The sequence below is a fragment of the Triturus cristatus genome, chromosome 5_2, assembly GCF_964204655.1.
Source record: "Triturus cristatus chromosome 5_2, aTriCri1.1, whole genome shotgun sequence".
NCBI lineage: Eukaryota > Metazoa > Chordata > Amphibia > Caudata > Salamandridae > Triturus > Triturus cristatus.
The window spans coordinates 427,725,786-427,746,802 of NC_140588.1; the positions used below are offsets into that span (position 1 = coordinate 427,725,786).

At 44.0% G+C, this 21,017-nt stretch overlaps 2 protein-coding genes across 3 annotated transcripts in view; one reads left to right on the forward strand and one right to left on the reverse strand.

The window, feature by feature from the left end:
* Window positions 1-21,017, reverse strand: part of LIMD1 (LIM domain containing 1) — a 475,792-nt gene that overhangs the window by 77,250 nt on the left and 377,525 nt on the right. For both annotated transcript variants that reach the window (XM_085607366.1, XM_085607367.1), the window contains exon 6: window positions 5,562-5,624. In XM_085607366.1, coding sequence (XP_085463492.1) covers window positions 5,562-5,624 — 63 coding nt within the window. The remainder of the gene's footprint in view (window positions 1-5,561; window positions 5,625-21,017) is intronic.
* The window catches only part of LOC146823113 (uncharacterized), a 29,904-nt gene continuing 29,165 nt past the window's right edge, over window positions 20,279-21,017 (forward strand). Inside the window, exon 1 of the mRNA XM_085608141.1 lies at window positions 20,279-20,358. The gene's annotated coding sequence lies outside the window, so the exon portion shown is untranslated. The remainder of the gene's footprint in view (window positions 20,359-21,017) is intronic.

The window sequence follows — 21,017 nt, forward strand, 5'->3', positions numbered from 1 at the left end:
CCGTTTGGGACCGCGAGGCTGAGGCTGCCGTCTGGGTAGGAAGTCCTGGGTCCGTTTGGGACCGCGAGGCTAAGGCTGCCGTCTGGGTAGGAAGTCCTGGGTCCGTTTGGGACCGCGAGGCTGAGGCTGCCGTCTGGGTAGGAAGTCCTGGGTCCGTTTGGGACCGCGAGGCTAAGGCTGCCGTCTGGGCAGGAAGTTCTGGGTCCGTTTGGGACCGCGAGGCTGAGGCTGCCGTCTGGGTAGGAAGTCCTGGGTCCATTTGGGACCGCGAGGCCGCCACTTGTATTATAAGAGGTCTTGATATATATATATATATATATATATATATATATATATATATATATATATATATATATAGGAATTCCCTGTCCTTAGGTGGTATGTATATATGTGGTTTCTTAGGTGTGAATAGGCCCTAGGGAGGGGGTAACGTTCTGGCTGGGTTAGAGAGGCTCTGTTGAGCGGGTTCTATCTGATCCGAAAACCCAAGCAGAACACTTGCCCACCATAGTTCTGTATCTCTCTTTTTTTTTTTAACATTATCCTTCCTTGGCTCTGGTCTCTCCCACTCTCCCATCTCCTTTTCGGTGTATCCCAGCCTTTCACTCTTTGCCTTTCTCCATCACCATGTTGGGGGTGCCGGGGGAAGCCAATCACTCTTTTACCCACCCTTAACAAGGGATACCACATAGCCATTCTTGGACATCACATAAAGTTGTGATTGTGATATGATCTCCATAGGAGCTCCATGTGGAAACAGTCAGTCAGTGACAACATGATCTGCTGAGATCACAGGATCACCTTAATGGAAAGTTATTCAACTGTGCAATCTCTTTCCCAGCGAACATTTCTACCGAGTAGTTGAGTAATTCCCTTCAGCGAGACAGTCATGTTCTGTAGTAGGGGCCAATGTATTTTATATTGTTACGTATTATATTTTGCCCTTTAATGCAGGAGTCAACTGTTGTATTTTATCGTTATCGCATTTGTATAGCGTTTCATACCCGACAAGGCAAAGAGGCACTTTTATTTAACTGACAGAATGCTACACTGCAAAGGAGTAATCGGTAGGTTGAGTGTTTCATTGTGGTGAGGCCTCTTAAGGATGTGTTTTTTTTTGTGAGAGTGACCACTCTCACAATCCTGTACTGGGTCGTTGCACTGGGTCGTTGCACTTAACAGCATTATGGTGAGAAGAAAAGTGAGAAAAAGGGTGCAAGCACTTTACATTAATTCTTTCAATCATTTCTGTCATCTTACTTCTCTTTCAGCAGCACAATTGTCTGTTCCAACAAGGAAACTACTGAACTAGGTTACAACAAGGAACAACATTTCTATTTACTGCAGAAAAGGTTGCTTGGTACACTGGTTTAACAAACCGTTCTCTACTATTTACAACAACTCCATCTATTTATTATCAAACTAGCCCGATATAGTTAGTTTTCAGATATAAGCATCTGTACATGTTAAAATGTTTCATCTACAGTCAAAAATCAAAGAGATGTTCTAGTTGAAATTAAACAGCCATAGATTGCTGAAAGGCATATTTAAGGCTCATTGAGATCTGTATTATGCAGCGATTAATTTGTAAAAAACTAAACACGTGCCAGGGCCTAGGTATTGTTCAGGAGGCCACTTCAGCTTGCACGACCAACTGAACCTGCCATCGCTACCAAATGGCAGTATAAACTCTCCCTACTAAGCATCACACTCATACAAATGGGACAGTTTAGACAATTCAAGGCCACCCAAAGCTCTAAGAATTTCCTGGACACGTTAAAACTATTTTTCATTATTAAACTGTTGTGGTCTGCTCTGCTCAATCAATCAATCAGGGGAATTGTAAGCGCGCTACTCACCGGTGAGGGTCTCAAGGTGCTGAGGGGGGGTCCGCAGATCTGTTTAGCCGAAGAGCCAGGTCTTGAGGGTCTTTCCGAAGGTGTTCATGGAGGGGGCGTGTCTGATGTCTGCCGGTAGCTCGTTCCAGGTCTTGGCTGCAATGTGAGAGAAGGATCTTCCACCTACTCTGGCTCTGTGGATGCGTGGGGTTTCGGCCTGTGCGAGGTTGGAAGATTGGAGGTTTCTTTTGGGTACGTGGAAGTTTATTCTGTCGTTGAGGTATTTGGGTCCATTGTTGTGTAGGCATCTGTAGGTGGGAGTGAGGATTTTGAAAGTAACTCTTTTCTCCACGGCGAGCCAGTGGAGACTTCGTAGGTGTTGACTGATGTGTTCATGTCGGGGGATTCCGAGGACGAGTCTGGTGGCGGTGTTCTGTATTGTCTGGAGTTTGAGGAGTAGGGACTTGTTGATGCCGGGGTAGAGTGCGTTTCTATAATCCAGTCTGCTGGTGATGAGTGCGTGAGTGACTGTCTTCCTTGACTAAGGAGGGATCCACTTGAAGGTCTTGTGGAGGATGCGGAGGGTGTTGAAGCAGCTGGAGGTGACGGCATTGACCTGTCAGTTCATGGTGAGTGATGAGTCGAGTATATGCCGAGGTTCTTGGCGTGGTCTGAGGGGGTAGGTGGGCTTCCAAGGGCGGTTGGCCACCAGGCGCTGTCCCATGTAGAAGAGGTGGTACCGAGAACCAGGACTTCTGTCTTCTCGCATTGAGCTTTAGACAGCTGTTGGTCATCCATACTGTGACGTCTTGCATTCCTTTCTGGAAGTTGAGTTTGGCAGTGGTGGGGTCTTCGGTGAGAAAGAGGATGAGCTGGGTGTCGCTGGCGTAGGATACGATGTTGAGGCCGTGTTGTCGGATGATGGCTGCATGGAGGGCCATGTAGATGTTGAAGAGGCTGGGGCTCAGGGATGAACCCTGTGGGACTCCGCAGGTGATTTTCGTGGGGTCGGAGAGGAAGGGTGGGAGTCTGATCCTTTGGCTTATTCCGGTGAGGAATGATCGGATCCAGTCCAGGGCTGTTAATTGTATGCCTGCGTCATGTAGTCTGGCGACTAGTGTGAGGTGGGAGACGGTGTTGAAGGCCGCTGATAGGTCGAGTACGATGAGGGCTGCGGAGTGGCCTTGGTCCAGGAGGGTGCTGATGTCATTTGTGGCGGTGAGTAGAGCGGTCTCTGTGCTGTGGTTGCTTCGGAATCCGGATTGGGACGGGTCGGGGACGGCGTTCTCTTCAATGAATCGTGTCAGTTTCATGTTAACTGTTTTCTCTGCAACTTTGGCTGCGAAGGGGAGGAGCAAGATGGGCCGATAGTTTTTGAGGTCGGTGGGGTCAGCGGTGGGCTTCTTGAGCAGGGGTCTGACTTCTGTGTGCTTCCAGTCATTTGAGAAGGTGCCTTTTTTTAAGGTGATGTTGATGGTGCGTTGTAGTTTGGGTGCGATGGTGGCCGCGGCTCTGTGGTAGATGTGAGAGGGACAGGGGTCGGTGGGGGCGCCCGAGTGGATGCTTTTCATGGTCGAGGAGGTGTCTTCGGCCGTGATCGGTGTCCAGTTGGAGATGGTGGGCTGGCTGGTGTTTCTGGGGGGTGGGGGCCTGGTGGATGGTCTATGAAGTTGTCATAGAGGTTTTTGATCTTGAGGTGGAAATAGGTTCCAAGCTTGTCGCAGAGGTCTTGGGATGGGGTGATGTCTGTGGCTTCACTGCGTGGGTTGGTAAATTCTTGAATGACACTGAAAAGTTCCTTGGAGTTGGTGGAGTTGGCCGGGATTTTGTTGTGGATGAAGTTCCTCTTGGTGGCTCTGATCTGGTTGTGGTAGTCCATCATGGCGTCCTTGTAGGTGGTGTGGTTTTCGGTTGTCTTGGTGTTTTTCCAGTTCTTCTCCAGGCGTCCTCAGATGCGTCTGGCTCCTTGGAGAGCAGTGGTGAACCAGGCAGCTTTCCTGGGGCACTGTCTGTTGGGGTTCCGTAGAGGGGCGAGCTCGTCTGCACAGTCGAAGATCCAGGTGTGGAGTTCTCTGGCTGTGTAGTTTGCGTCGGGTGCCCAGGTGTGGTTGTCTCGGGTGAGGGTGGAGTTAAGTTGCTCTTCAGTAACCTTGCTCCTTTTCCTTCGCGGTGGGCGTGGGGCTGGTTTGGGTGCCTTGGGTTTGTTGATGGCGAAGTCGACGCAGTGGTGGTCGGTCCATGGTGGCTGCATTGTATGGCTGATTTGGACGCTGTTTCCTGCTGCGAAGATGGGGTCGAGGCTGTGTCCTTTTCTGTGGGTTGGTGTGTAGACGAGTTGTTTAAGTCCGATGCTGGCGAGGTTGTCCCGAAGGATAGTGGAGTTGGGGTCACTGGGGTTGTCGAGGTGGAAGTTCACGTCTCCAATGAGTATGTAGTTTGTTGAGGCGATGGCGTGGAGTGCGATGAAGTCAGTGATGGTGGTGGCGAAGGGTGTTCGTGGGCCAGGGGGCCTGTAAACGAGGGTTCCTCGGAGTGTGGCTTTGGGGGTGGTCTGGATCTGGAAGTGCAGGTGTTCGGCGGAGGGGAAGGTTTCGCTGGAGGTGGTGAGGCGGAAGGTGCTCTTGTGGGCAATGGCGAGGCCCCCTCCTGGGTGGTTGGGGCGGTCTTTCCTCTGGATCTTGTATCCATCTGGGAATGCGGTGCTTGTGTCGGGGCAGAGGATGTGTTGGTCCAGGACTCTGTGAAGAAGGTGATGTCGGGCGAGAGAGAGTCGAGTAGGTTCCAGATTTCCATGGCGTGTTTGTGTACGGAGCGTACGTTGAGGAGGATGCATTTTAGGGTGTCGCCGGTGCTGGCGTCGGCGGTTTTTGGAGGCCGGGGTGGCGGTGAGGGTCTGGCAGCAGTGGAGGCAGGAGAACTGACCGTGGGTTGTGTTCGGCGAGGCCTGTTGGCATTCTCTAAGTCTTCCAGGGTTGAGTGCGAGGAGGGTGGTGGTGTCGTAGTGATGGGTAGTGGGAGGTCCAGGGTTCCTGGCGCTGGTCGAGGTCGGGTCGCGGACGGGCGCAGACAGGCTTGTCTTTGGCACGCCGCCCACTGCGCACGTCCGATGCGCGACCGCGCAGCAGCCCCCATTAAGTGGGGGAGGGAGGAGAGGCAGGGAGGCGGGAGCGGGGGAGTTCCGCAGGGGCAGCAGCGGCGAAAGGAACAGGCAGGCATGAGAAAATAAAAACAGTGGTGGAATTAGAGCAAGACACAGATGGGCAAAATAACAGTGGCACAACAGGGCAAGATTAAGAAAAAAAACGGCTGAGAAAGGTTACGGTGGTTGCAGGCAGTTTGGTCCCAGTTGGAGCGGGCAGCAGACGCAGGAGTGGGCAGCAGCCCCGAAGCTCCCATGGAGGAGGTCGGGGTCTGGAGGCAAGAGACGGCACAGTGGAGCTGCAAGAAGAGAGTGGACCTAGACCGAGGGTCAAAAGTAGACGGACAGTGTGACCGTGTGATGGGCTGTCATAAATAAGTGCTGGTGATAACAATTAAATGCTGGTGTCAAGTATGGCAAACACCAGCACAAATTAAGCACTGGTTTATTGTCTTTATTTTAGAACCATATTTTTCTCAGTATCTTGATTTCATATGTTAGCAAGTGCCACATACTTGCAACCTCCACAGAGTGAAGGGAAACTTGGTCTAGTGAAGCTGTGGCTCTTTGTGTTCAGTACTCACCATGTCCATGATGAGATGTCCGCAGACAAGACACCGGTCTGCTGACTGCTGGAACCCGGAATACTGAAAGACAAAGGAAGACATTGATGTCAGGAGTTTTAGATTTGGTCGGGGACAGTACATTTTTTATTATCCACTCTCACATGTGCAAAATACAATGGAAAATCACACAACAAAAGAAAACCCACTGTTTAACTTGTCTAGTAATAAAATGTTGCGAGTATTGTTTGCAATTGTCCATTACATTGAAATGACATGCACAGGCTCCTGACCTCTTTCCGGAGTGAGGATGTGGGGCATTCAACAAAAAGCTCTGAAAGTCCAATCAGCCCTCATTAGAGTGTATAAGGCATTTATGTTCTATCAATATGGCAGATGAGGAATCTGCTGCTTCTTGGCATAGGCCTCTCATCCACCAAACTATAAACAAGCAATGTCAAAACAAATAGGTTTTGCTTTTATAATGTGGGTAAAAAGCTGTTAGCTTTTCAAATGTTGTTCAGTAAAGTATTGTTTAAAAAAGTAAAAGAAAAACATTTTAAAATACTGTAGGGAAAACAAACACATAACTTGTGAGATCTCAGAACTACACTGAATTCAATGTTTTCATCCTTTATAAATGTCATGGTTGATTTCAAATACTTTTCGCTCTAGAAAACCCTGAACAGAATTTAACATAATAAGTAAGTGTCGGAATGTGAAAGGAAATACTTGGCAAGGCGTAATTTAGTTTTTCCACAAAATTCAGCCATTTGGTCTTCTGCAGCAGTCCGTGGAGCAAATGTATAGGCCTCCTGGAAAAGGGTCATGCTAAGTACACCTTCTGCCAGCTGAGTAAGTGCAGCAGATGGCCCTTCCCCAGCACCATAAGAGGCTAAAGGCAGTGTTTCCATGCAATATGTGGAATATAGGAGATAGAAAAATAACCCTTAAAGTCTGCTCTTCGTCCATACCCGAAATAAATATCTCTACTCTTGTGCTTTCACAGACACACTTGGAGGGGCGAGGAGCAACACAGCACAGGGTGGGTTTGTATTTGAATACAAACATGAACTGGACAGGGGACCAACCCTTGACTGGCAATAGGCACCAAACTCAGAAAGTCTACCAATCAAATTACACGAACCAAAATATTCTTGTGTGCAAAACCCCCACGACGCCTTCTGTCCAAAGGCACCACCCCGTACCCCAGGGTTTAAAATACAAAAACAGTTATGTCGAGGCTGCACCACATAATGGATATATACAATCCGATACTCCACATGAACTTCAGTGAGTAATTGGATTTCCTTCTTAATTGTTTGTGCAAAATCTTTTCTTTATTTAAACAACCACAGCCAACGCGTATCGTTCTCGAAGAGAACTTCTTCAGGGCGTAAGTAGTTTCCACAGAATGTAGGATATAGAGTATGGAACAATATAATCCTGGTCCAATGAAATATAATAAAATCATCCAGTGCTTCCCGATCAACTTATTGAATGAAACAATGGTGATGTCATTGAAAAAATAATATCAAATGGAGCGAAGTGATATGATAGTCACTGTGGTATCTTTAATCCATATCTACATCATAGTATTTGGCACAGTGCCTGTAAGGACAGAATAGTCATTCCTCTCGAACGGGCATCATTGTCGAACACGCTTATATTAAAACGCAACTCGACAAAGAGGAGGACATAATAATTCCACTCGGACTCCCAAACGTGTGTAGAACCGCTAATGTTATAAACGTATTTGAAGTGGGGTAGAAGCACACAATGGAGAGAGCTAGAATACACAGGTACTGTCACAGAGTGCTGCATGAAAAAGAAAAAAGTAGTTCAATAAATGTGCGTAATCAAAGTATACAAGTCAGCCAAGTCAGCCAATCAAATGGATTATAAAGAGGCTATACTACAGGGGAGGGACAAATACAAGAAGAGGAAGGCAAGGCATCCAATAAGAAACAAGCAAATGAGTGGCAACAAAGTTAACCAAAGGTTAGCAATGGTCTGGGCTTTAAGCCCACTGTAAGTTAACATTAGATCTTTCTTAACCATATAGCGTGCACAGTCTGGTAGGCTAGACCTAAAAAGACCTTAAGATTGTCTCCCACATCCGAATTATTTAGACCAGGTAGGCTTCATTAAGAACAGACACTATTTTGATAATGTTTGGAAGGCACAGATTAAAATTGTGTTAGCCAAACATCAGAAATGACCTGGTCCTTCTTACAATAGGATATGCCCCAACTTTAGCAAAATACTTGTTCCAGCTTTCTTTCTTTTTTGCTAGCTCCTATCCCAGAGAACTGCCGATGCTCAAATATATGCCCCAATGAAATGCACACATTCCTTTTAACTTACAGGATAGCCTTGGGCAAACAAGCTCAGTGGTATTCCACTTTCTGGCTTCTGTGAATCTCACCCATTTGAAAAGATGCATAAAGCCCGACATACGAAGTCCGGAAAAGATTGCCATGAACAAGGAAGCAAATGAGTAACTCGTTATTCCTTAGGCATCCTATTTATAACATCCTGCTGGTATCATGTACCAGAATCTCACGTATTCTGTGATGTGCTCCTGAGAATGTACGCCGACCGGCGTTTGAACATGGTAAACATACTTCCTATCTTTGGTTGGTTGTGGAAAGCTTGATTACATGACATGGGACTAATAAACGCCTTCCACGCTAATAGCTGTGCTTGCAAGGCGAATAGCAAATGCCTGAAAGGGACATGCTTAAGTGGGTTTCAATGGTAGAGATACAAATGTTACACATGCCACATTTCTTAGAACAGACCCAACAATAACTGGGCTTAGATGGGCAATAGGAGTCAAGGATAAAGTGTCACTCTAAGCAGACTTCTTACCTACCCATGTATATACGATGCTCCTAAGAAATCTGGCACAAGGATAATCCATATACTTAACAAATCTGGAAGATATATATTGGCCTGTGGACCAACTGGTATAAGTCATGTCAGTTCTCAGTAGTAGAAACAAAAGAGTTAGGAGACTGGGCATTCCAGGTATTAATACATTCAACAGCTAGAAATCTCACTTACTTGGGCATATTTATTTCCGAGGATCTGGCTAGGGTTGAAAGGGTAATATAGGGACCCAGATGAAAAACTCAATAGGGTGATTTCCCACTGGGCTACCCTCCCAATATCCATTATGGGAAGAAAGCACTATTTAAATTGGTCGCTCCCTCGAGGATACTGTAAGTCACCCAGAACATTCCTATAAAGTACAGGCACTCTTTTTCAAGCAAATAACTTTTATGGTTAGATCCTTTCTTTGGAATAATGAAACTCCAGGAGTCAGGATGGCCAAATGTTGAAAATCACCACACGATGGTGGCTTGAGCATGGCTGATCTAGTTGCATATTACTGGGCATCCTCACTAGCAGTAATGTATATTTTCAAAACGAAGCTGAGCCCTGCATATAAAACTGAAAAATGGGCAACGGGTAAAGGGGATGTAACAAATTTCCTATGGGGGAGAGGAGGCTCATCTACTGAACACAGTATCCCCAGTGACTAAGACTGTACTTAATATTAGGAAAGATGCCTTGGCGTAAAGGGATGGAACAATAAATTGATACAGCAGTCTCCCTTATGGGTGAGAAGTTCCTGCATTAGGAACTTCAAAGTCTGGAATATACTGCAGATCACAACACTGGGAGATGTCATTATCAACACAGAACTCAAAACATTTTGAACAGTGGAAGAAGAGTTTGAACTCCTGAGTAACCAGTTTTTTATATACTTACAGTGGAGACATATACTGTCGCCAAATCTTGTTAATTTAGGTAATATAGCAGAGGTCAATCCACTGGAGGTGAAAATTACAATCATACCACTCTGAAACAAATGGGCATCAATCGTTTATGAAATATTGGTGATCCACACCACAGATACCTTCCCAGAACTGGGAAACGAGTGGGGGCAGTCTCAGCAAAATATAGAGTGATAGAATTTATGGAACTACACCTAATGCATTATCCTACGCCCCCCTTGAAACTGTGTACACTCCACACAATTGAACTGTGTAATAACGAGGTTTGCTGTCTCGGTCGTGAATTGTGGCGTGTGTTTCCAAGTTGTCTCGACGATTGTCGAGCCACCAATATATACAAGATATGCTGTGTCACCTCGTGAGATGAGCACCCGGGGAATATGTGTATTGCAAACCCCAATAAAAATATATATATATTTTAAATGTTTGACACTAGGTGAAGAGTCCTCCCTCGCCCGTTTACAATACCAAGAAGGAAAGAGCCGCTTCCTGCCCTCGATTTGGAGGTGCCGCACTCTTCAGATATACTGGGAAAGCCATCTCGAAAATCTTGTCAGAAGCAGTATACCAAAATATTATCCTTAATCAGAGAACAGCATTGTTAAATATTTTTTATGAGATGGAAATGAACAGATATAAGAACGCCTTTATGGGGCTACGACTGATGATAGCCAAGAAGGACATTGTGCAAACCTGGAGGGCAATGGGGACCGTCGCTGTGGCCAACTGGAAAGCAGGATGTGACCACTTCATAATCTTAGAGAAACAGATCTACGAATAACTCCAAGAAACACAAACGTATATGGGGGATGTGGATGGAACCCAGTAGTGACTCATCTTTGTAAATGTGAGACCGTGCAATACATTAGAACGATCTCTAATTCTAAATGACGATTGTAGCTGGTTCCAATGATTTATTGCTGTTGTAAGGAAAATGCCAATAAAATGATGACTAAAAAGAAGATACACCTGCCTTGTCACCTCTTGGTGAGCGGGTTAAAGTCGGGAAAGCTAACTCCCACCAGGAATAGCAACGGCCTCTGAGAGGTCAGAAGCCTAGACGCAAATTATACATCTCTTGACCCTACCCCCGCAATATTAGTGATTCTGTTAATTCAGAGGTGTTTAGGGCCTGCAATGGTAAAAGAAACATTAAGAATACACTTGATTGTAGAGTGAGACACAGAAATCTGTTAGAAAACTCGAGTCCACGGTACTGACACAGCGAAGACCACGTTTTCTTTTCAACAACTCCTTTCTTGTCCTGCGAGTTGGAGTTGGCTGGACTGTTAGTGGCCACTAGGTGGCAGAGGTCCCACAAGTTGGGAAGGAAGTAGGCAGCTTAATTCTTGCTAGTATCCCCGACTGTTCACAATGTATCTTTCTACCACTGTTTTTCCGGTCACTCGCTGACCTTTAACCTCCTGCTTGAAACCCTGATGTGTCCTCCTCTTTTTCCACCTCATTTGCAACCATATCACTTCTAGCTCCAAGAACTCAGCAGAATCTGATCGATTTTTTTGTCTTTTTTACCCACAAAAAAATCTGTAGCAATCACACAAATACGTCTCTGCGCTGCTTACATGATAATGGATCCATAATGCTGGCAGCAGTTTTTATTGTGTCTCGGGTATTCAAGCTATCATTAAGGCTGTCTGCTTTCTTATCAAGTAAGCTCAATGTCTCCTTCATGTATTAAACTGACCCTCATCCCATCCTATTTCCCACAACTGATGCTTATTACAAATGCATACGTGTTATATACCATACTACCAGTGGCGGCAGGAGACATTTAAAAGTGGTGAGGCGTGAAAGTTGGGTATGACTTATGTAGCGAGCAAAGCAAGCAAGCTTAATGGACAAACGTGTGGTCAAGGGTGGGATCTACTCCAGAGAATTTTTTTTTTAAAGATTGACAAATGGAGCATTTGAGACCAAATTAATTTATTGTGAAAGAAAGGTTTATAAAGGCAGTGGGAACACATAGCCTTAAAACATTAAACACATAAAAAAATGCTCCATACCTTACTGCATTAATATGTTCAACAGTTACTTTAATGTGCAAATTGTACAGCACAACAACATCAGGCCCCTTTTGCCCAGAGACTTGCACTGCATGCTGCATCGTCTTTGGAAGAAAATGCTTTAACTAGGCTTCGGGAAGCACCCACAGCTGCTGGCTGTAATCTCATATAGAAATATATATGCAGACAGGTCTTTAAGTGGGATGAAAGAAGTGGGGGCTCTCTAAAAGAGAACATTTACAATACATTTCTGTGATTCCCATAGTGTGCCACCTGACCAGCATTTTCGTTTCTCTCTGAGAAGTTACTGCATTGAGATATACAACACAACAATTGACATACACCTAAAACCTCTCAGTATGATTGGCTTTGTTAATGGTTGTTAGCTGTTTAAGATAAATGAGTAACAACAATGATTTGTTTTAAATAATTAACATTGGAAGTGTTTCAATTCTGAAACTGTGAGACCGAATGAAATATTATTGAGGCCTGTTGAAGGAGTTTTGGGTTCAGTTATGAGCGCCTTATTTTAGATATGTATGCCCCTTTTCTCTGCACATCTCATTCATCTGCGCATTTTTAACATCTTCTCTTTCCTCTTCAGCACCCCCTTTATACTTTTTCTGAAAGCACTGCCTCACATCTCCCTCATTTCACCCCCAAACATACCCTGCAATCACTCACATTTAAGCACTTTATTTTCTTTTACTTTAGCCATGTAAATATTTTAACATCTATTTACCCACTTCACACACATTTACACGGAATTTCAGTTGCAACTGGAATACATGACCATTGTTCTGTGTGCTCTGCAGAGAGGCCGACCCACTGACAGGCTCTTTGCTTTGCCTTCAGCCTCAGCGCTCTCAATCAAAGCTCCTCATTAATACCGGGCAGAACTCTCAGTATGCACTATGCAAGAGTAATATGATGCACAAAAAAAAATAAAGAAAAATTGCATGATGAAATAGATAACTCTCTTGAGGAATGCGAGATTAAGTAAAACTCGTGAAATAAGAGAGGAACTAAGGGCCAGATGTATGTCGCAAACAGGAAGTCGGCCCGGTTGCGACTGCAAAAAAGTGTACAAATGCTATTTTGCAAGTTGGTGACTCGCAAAATAGTGTTTGCGAGTCGCTATCAGGAAGGAGCATGTCAAAGGCGTCCCTTCCTAATAGCGAGTCAGAATGGTATGTACCATTGTTTTGCGACCGCATTTGCGGTCACAAAACACTTGCAGTTTTCCATCTACTTTAAGTAGGTGGTAAGCCACTCACAAACGGGAAGCGGTCCCCAGACGACCCCTTCCCCTTTGTGAATGAATGCAAAAAAATTTTGAAGAAGGCAGGCAGTGTGTGTCAGGTTAGATTATTTTTTGGTCCCTAGCTCTGATGTCTCGAATGTACAGATAGGTAAATTACCAAGGATATTTAGTGATCATAACCCACTAATACTTACAATTTTAAGTAAAACAAATGAGAGACAGCGTACTAATTGGACGTTTGAAAGGGGACTGTTAAAAGATGAGGGTTATGTAGGACACATGACTAAGTGGATCAAAGATTTCTTCCTGATTAATAGAGGTAGTGCGGCAGAGGGGGTGGTTTGGGATGCCTTTAAGGCAGGAATCCGGGGCGAGACAATGAGCTTCAGCTCCTATAAACAGAAGCAAGAACGTTCAAGGGGCGAGGAGGCAAGGGGAAAAGTGATCGAGGCGGAGGCAGAACTAGAAAGTTGTCTTTTGAATGGTATCCAAATTGACAATGCATGGAATGAGCTACTCAAAGTTAAAGGGGAGGCTGAAAGGGATGTGGCTATTAAAGCGGCAGAATTGTTCACGTCAAAAAGGGAGAAGTGTTATGAGTGTAGTGAAGCCGTAGGTAGACACCTTGCTGTTCGGGCAAGACAGCAAGAGTCTGCGGGAATAATAAGGGAGATAAGGGATACAGCGGGCGGGCTACATACGGACTCGGAGGAAATTAGAGATGTATTCAGGAGCTTTTATGAGAGGCTATACACTGATGATCTGGGGGATATGGATAAACGGGCTTTGAATGAGTATTTTGAAGGGATACCTGGGGTAGCATTGGAGGAGGAGGACTCGGAGTGTTTGGAAGGGACATTGCAATTAGAAGAAATAAAAGAGGCAGTTTGGAATTTGCCGGCGGGCAAGGCAGCAGGACCGGATCAAATCCCGGTTGAATTTTATCGGGTTTTCTGGGGGGCACTGAAGGAGGTTATAACAAATATAATGCAGCAGGCGCAAGCAGGATCCTCAATCCCTGCATCGTGGGGGGGTGCGGTGATTGTGTTAATACTTAAAAAAGGGAAACCTCCGGTGGAGCCTGGGTCTTATAGACCAATCACTTTAATGAACTCCGATGCCAAAGTATTTTCTAAGGCATTGGCAACAAGACTAGCAGGAGTGATGGCTAACACTGTGAGCAGAATGCAACATGGTTTCATTCCAGGAAGGGGGACAACTCATCATATTCGTAAAGTGATTACTCTATTTGACGCGACGGAAGTTACAGGAGACCCGATGGCTTTTATGCTACTGGATGCGGAAAAAGCGTTCGATCAGGTCTCCTGGGGCTATCTATGGGGGCATTGGAAAGATCTGGTGTAAAGCAGGGATTTATTAAATCAATTAAGGCATTGTATCTGAATCCTGTTGCCTCCGTTCGGGTCAACGCAGGGTGTACAAGGCAATTTCAAATAGGTCGCGGAACAAGGCAGGGGTGTCCTTGCTCACCACTGCTGTTTGCTATCTACATGGATCCATTTATACGGCGAATTGAGGCATGTGGTTTGGTTAGTGCTCTCCCTACCCTAACTGGGCAGTGTAAAGTTTTAGCCTATGCTGACGATGTCGCAGTGGTCACACCAACACCAACGGAGTCCATTAATCAAATCGAAATTGAGGCCACAAAATTTGGGTATATCTCGGGGTATAGGTTAAACACGGGAAAGACTCAAATAATTAAAAACAGATTTGCCATCTGTACTGATAACCGAGTTATTCGCTCAGGAACATATTTAGGAGTCTCTATATCGGCTGATTTGGATTCTTTAGTGGAAAGGAATATTGCTCCATTAATGAAAAAAGTAGAAAAAGACCTGGACAGATTGGAGAACTTGCATTTGAGCTTAGTGGGGAGGGCAAATATAATTAAAATGTTAATTCTCCCTAAATTTTTATATTTATTTAGGGCAATCCCCTTGCTGTTTGATGCTAGGTGGTTCAAAAAGATAGAACACATGCTTAATAGATTTATTTGGGGAAAAGGGAAGACACGAAGGGCACTAAGATTCATGACATTGCCAAAGGAAAGGGGAGGGTGGGCAGTGCCCGATTTAAGACTGTATTATTGGGCTGCAACGTTTCAAAATATGTTAGGGTTGGTAGGGAGTGCGGAGGCTGAAGGAGGTAGCGATCTAGGCATGGTTGCAATATTTGGACTGGTTTTGGGTATGGAGGTAGAAAATGTGTTTCTAAAATTCACGGAGGCCAGCTATTACAAGCGAACAAAATTCAAGACTCTTATGGCAGCATATGCAGTCTGGAAAGCATTTAGGAAAAGGGCAGGCCTGGGGAGGTATAACCGCTACACTAGATTCACAGATAACCCTAATATTCCAGAAGAGATTTTCGCGGACTCGGTGTTTACAGAATGGGTAGGTAAGGGAGTCAAGAGCATTGGGGACGTTCTGGGGGACTCAAGTGTCTGCCAATTTTTAGAAATCCAGAATAGGTACAATTTGCACAACAGTCACTTCTTTAAGTTCTTGCAAATTAGGAGTTTCTTGATGAGTAAAGTGGGCGGATCTCTGGGGTTTGGTAGAGACTCTGTAATGGAATTGATACGAATAGGGAAAGAGTGTACGATTAAACGATTTTATTCTGAACTAACGAAAGGGAAGCAGGATGATTTAGCGAAATGGAGTGATAAGTGGAAGGATAGTCTGAGTGTTAGTCAGGATTGTTTTGAGTTATCCCTGGAAAAGGGGCATAGACTTCTGTGTTCTGCATCATTGCAGGCACAGCATTATAAAACGTTGTATCATCTGTACTACACCCCAGCTAAATTAGCTCAGTGGGGAGGAACTGTAGGAACAAATTGTTATAGATGTGGAAGTGATGAGGCAGACTTAGAACATGTATTTGCCACATCCCCCCATTTATACTCGCTGAAGAAGGATATTGGGAACTTCATAAAGACTGTACTAGGAATAAATTATTTCTCATTAACTCCCACAATTATTCTATTAGGCATAAATGAGGAGGAAGGAGGGATGCAGTCAGGGGGGGAATTCTTGTTTGTAGCGTAGCAGTCCTTAGATTGTGCCTAGCCTCTGCATGGCTAGATCCTCTCCCGCCTACATTTCATCAATGGCTTGCTAAACTGCTCTCGATGTATCATCTGGAGAAAGAGATATACGCTAGGAAAGGTAAAAATGGGAGGAAATTGGGCAGGGTAATTTGGGATCCCATTACTCGATGGAAGGAAGGGAATCTCTAATTTAGTTCAACGAACTGAATGGGTCTGGTAATACGTGTTTATATATCTTTTCTGCTGACTTGAAGTTGCGCAGATAGTGCTTCGTAAGAGTGGGGGATATTGTTTATGGTAATTAATGAATGATTTTTTTTTTTTTTTTTATGGTCTCGTTTGTTTACCCTCTCTATCTGTGCTATGTATGCTTGCTCTTACGATAACATTTTCTTGCCCTTTTCGCATTTATCGTAGATGGAATATCTCACTGCTGTTACGCTTCTCTTTTGAAATAGTGCACTGTGCCTTGTACATAAATGTAAAAAATGTTTAATAAAAAGATTTTTTTTAAAAAAACAGGAAGGAGCATGTCAAAGGCGTCCCTTCCTAATAGCGAGTCAGAATGGTATGTACCATTGTTTTGCGACCGCATTTGCGGTCACAAAACACTTGCAGTTTTCCATCTACTTTAAGTAGGTGGTAAGCCACTCACAAACGGGAAGCGGTCCCCAGACGACCCCTTCCCCTTTGTGAATGAATGCAAAAACATTTTTGAAGAAGGCAGGCAGTGGCCCCACAGACTACAGCCTGCCCTTAAAGAATTAAAAGAAAAATGTTCATTTTTAAAAAAAACACATCCTGTTTTCCTTTAAGGAAAACGGGCTGCATTTGGAAAAAAAAGTTGCTTTATAGAAAAATCCAACACATACATGGGGGTCTGCTGTCCCCAGCAGGCCTCCATCTCTGTGTTTGCAGGCGATTCCTACTGGGTCGCAAATTGCGACCTGCCTCAAGAATATTGATGAGGCTGGTCCCTTGCGAACAATTTGAGAATCGCAAAGAGTGTCTCAGACACTGTCATACATTTCATTTTGTGAGTCGCAAATTGCGATTTGCAAAACATCTCAAATTACGACTCGCAAAATGGAATGGTCGTACATCTGGCCCCAAATCGCTGACATGCATTACCTTAACGTTTTTAACATTCATTGTTCGTAAATCAATCCATGTTTTTGGTATTAATGTTAAGGGCATGAAGACGGCCGGTTTTATCGCCATAGAGCAGATAACTGTCTTCAATGAAAGCACATATTTCTCACTTTGCTCTTGACTCATATTTTTGATCAACTTCACAAGGGAGCAAGAACCCTGCTTGTCTTCCGGATGAATTTCACGTGGGAACACATATAGCAGCTACACTTCTAAAGGCGCAAGCGACCTGTTAGTTAGTTAGTTAGAAGTTAGCTTGTTAACGTCATAGGGGGCATTATATATGAGAGGACAAAGACCAAAACAGATGATTCACTCATAATCAAAGGGAGGTAGCAATGGAACATAGATCTTGGTGCAAGCAAGCCGTAAGCATCAGAGAGATGGCAACTATAATGGATAAAACATGGAGGAAAACGGCAGCCCTCATAGGTAGAGTGACATACATTCCAGCAGGGGTTGGGAGAAGGCACAACCAAAGGGATTTCCCTTAGCTCCATGTTTTATCCATTATAGTTGCCATCTCTCTGATGCTTACGGCTTGCTTGCACCAAGATCTATGTCCCATTGCTACCTCCCTTTGATTATGAGTGAATCATCTGTTTTGGTCTTTGTGTTTGCTAATCCATCTTAGGACCCTCTCATATATAATGCCCCCTATGACGTTAACAAACTAACTTCAGCGGTTTTTGAAACACTGACAGCTACCATCTTTTCTTTATTTTATCTATCTAGTAACATTTTGTTTGTTCTGTTTGTTCCATATAGAAGATTCCTGAGACTTGAAAGAAATTTTACTCACTCAGCGCTTCAACGCTACCTCCACGCCTCGGGCCTCCATGCCCTAGAAATCCTCTATTTTCGCATGAATATCCGTGCGTCCTCCATCTTGGCGATGCCTTGATTCTCAAGTACGTGTTTGTCGATCTACACACTTTTCTGCGCAGCAGTGTATATGGAATTGCTCCCCAGTGTAGCCAAGGGTCTGGTTATAATTTAATTTGTTCCTGCCCCTTGTGTTTTTCTCTAGACATGACGGTATCTTTGTAAGCTGCCTGAACCTCATTTTGTTTTGAATACGTTGACCACGACCTGACTTTGGCTTACATATCTGGGAATGAACCCGTCAGGGCTACCTTTACTGAAGTGGAGCATTCCCATGATTTATTGAGTATTTCTAAACATTCTGAAGATATCCATTCTGACCCCTACCTCGTGGGTTGGATTTTAAGTACGTAGTGCTATATACATTTCTTTACTCCGTGTATTCACATCTACATCTATATTTTATTTATTCACTGCCTCTCTATACGGGTTTCTCACTGACGGACGTTTGCTCGTTGTTCTGCCTATTTTTCACCCTAGCTCACTCTTATTTGCATGGTTCTCTAAATCTTCTCTGTTTCATAAACAGTGACTAGTTTCTTTCTTGGTGAAAAATCTCTTTTAACTGGAGGTGTGCTGTCACATATTCTCTGTCGGTACCTTGTTGGACCTTATATTACCTACTGGCGGTCGCCAGTAGGTAGTTATAGTTAGGACCACGTTTCCATAGGAAAACCTCAACATTCTATTTTGAATAACTTTGGCGCCGGTCGACGAATCCTCGCGAATTTCTCAAAATAGGTGGGGCGCTACGCTCCGCTCCTACCCTGAAAGTCTCGGGGGGATCCGTCAAGCGGGGGCTGAGATAAAAGGGGGGTCCCAAAACGCGTTTTTCCCATGCATTTTTCCATAGGACCTTTAGAACGAGCTACAGCCCGAACGGCTGAACAGAATTACTAGAAATTTGGCAGAGAGGTAGTCCGTAGGTCAAGGAAGTGCCTTTTGTAGGTTTGGTGTAAATCAGTTCAGTTGATTTTGAGAAAATAGCCTTTAAATCAATATATATATCTGAGCCAGCTTACGGTACGCTTACCGTACGCTTACGGTAAGCGTACGGTGGCGTGCGCGAGCGCGATTCTGATTGGCTCTTAGATCTTAGTAAACATTCGAATCGGCCGAAACCAGGAAGCGGCGGCCGCCATTTTGTGTATTTCACTCTGAAAAAAAAGAGTGAAAACAAGGAAAGGGGGCAATGAGGAGAGTTACAGACCCCCTAACAATTGTAAGGGGGTCAAAGAAGGACAGAAAAGTACAAAAAAAACATTTATTGATTTTAAAAAAAATCACGGGGTACGCGTACGGTAAGCTCACGGTAAGCGTACGGTAAAAAAAATAAAAATAAATAAATGAAAATCAGATTTAAGAGTTTAGAAATTAGGGAGCTCTAAAAAGAGCTGTTGTGTTTATGGAGTCATTTTTTTAGTGGTACCTACAAGTAAGTACCGATGCAGAGTCTAAGGTTCAAGAGGAAGACTCTGTTCCCTTCATCATTGAAGTGCACACCATCTCCTCTATAAATGTCTTGCATGTCGTAACGCAAGTTGTTGTGGTAAATGGCACCCATACCATAGTCACGGAGGAAAGCAGAAACAGATTTGTTGACGTGCTTTCTTGCTTTGTCAATCTGTGGACAGAAATGATTGGACCAGTTCCATTTTTGCCTTTGGCATATGTTGGAAAACACAAAGGCAGTTTTAGGGAAAAGTGTAAACAGTTGTGCAAAGGTGTCCTTCATAAGCATTTCCAGACCTACCCCAGTCAAGGTGCCTAGGTCATTGCCACCACAGTGCACTATTATGAGGTCAGGGTGTTGGATTTGCATGAAGGATTTCACCAATGGCATCAATTGGTGCCACTTTAACCCTCTCTGACCAATCCATTTAATGTCTACATTTGGCAAAGCAAGGTCTCTCACCATATCTGTTTTCTCTGCAAACTTTTCACTCCAGAAGACATAGCTGTGCCCTACAATCCACACTGTGAACATCTTCAAAGGAGAACTGGATGCACTCAGGAGGTGTCTTTCAGTAGAATGGCAATATGAAAAGAAAGACAGTTTGGAAATGGAGGCATACATATTTTTTACAAAACAAAAAGAACTGATTGGCTGTTTCATACCATTCTAGAAAAAAAACTAGGCTGTATGTGAAAATTAATAGAAGCATGTTTTGTATTGGTACAAAAAAATGTGTAACCAAAGAACAGTACTATGGATTTGCAGTTAGGTTTGAAAAGTCAAGCACTCTTGCTCTGTGGAATTGAAACATTGTGTGTCGAACTTCTGACCTAACTGCACACAGCAGTGTTCCATGAGCTGTTGCTATGGTAGCAGGCAGAAGTCAAGTTGGGGGAAGGGTACTAGGCAGAAGTCAAGTTGGGGGCAGGGTACTTTTGGAAAAGGGTTGGTTTTCAACCAATAGAAATGTGTCATTACATTTGAAAAAAAGGGGGAAGCACTGAGATTTGAAACTTACATGTATATGTGTGGAAAAATAGAGGGAAAGTTTGCCATTATCTGGTTCTGCTGAGAGGAGAGAGGTGTACAGAACAGAGATCCTGGCTCTGATAATCTGCTGTTTGAGTGACACATTTCTTTCACAACTAACTAATTTTAAAGGTGAGTTTACAGTTTGAGAGGGGATGTATGTGGTAACTTAAGAAATGAATAATAGAAATGGGAATTGTTTTTGTTGTAGTTACACATGGTGGATTCATAATGTGTCAGTCTGTAAAAGAGATTTTCACTTGGCCCGAAAAAAAAAGAGCAGTAAGTGTGCTTTCAAATTGGCAAAGAAATTTCGTTTTGGCACTAATGTGAAAACATGACTGTGTGTGCATAGAAGAATTATAGGCAGAAATGTATTGCGTCTTGCTCTGGTGATTTCACAGTTGCAGTAGATGGAAAAGAGGAGCGAATTTTTGGGGGAAGAAGCAGAGGTTTAGCACACACCCATGTGCTTGCCATGTATAGTCATGCACAGTAATTAGAAGCGAGTGGGGTTTTCAGGTTTAAGTCTGTAATGCAAATACATTCAGCATCACTAAGGCTGGTTGCCCCTGCTGGAGTGTAGGCAGTCACAGAGAATACACACGGTGGTGGTCTGAAAAAAAAACTGCTTGGACATGTGCATTTAAATAAATTAAAAAAAAAGGTTTCAGAATGTGTCAGTCTGTAAAAGTGATTTCAAATTGAAAAAAGAGATATACACTTGCCCCCGAAAAAAAAAGAGCAGTAAGTGTGCTTTCAAATTGGCAAAGAAATTTCGTTTTGGCACT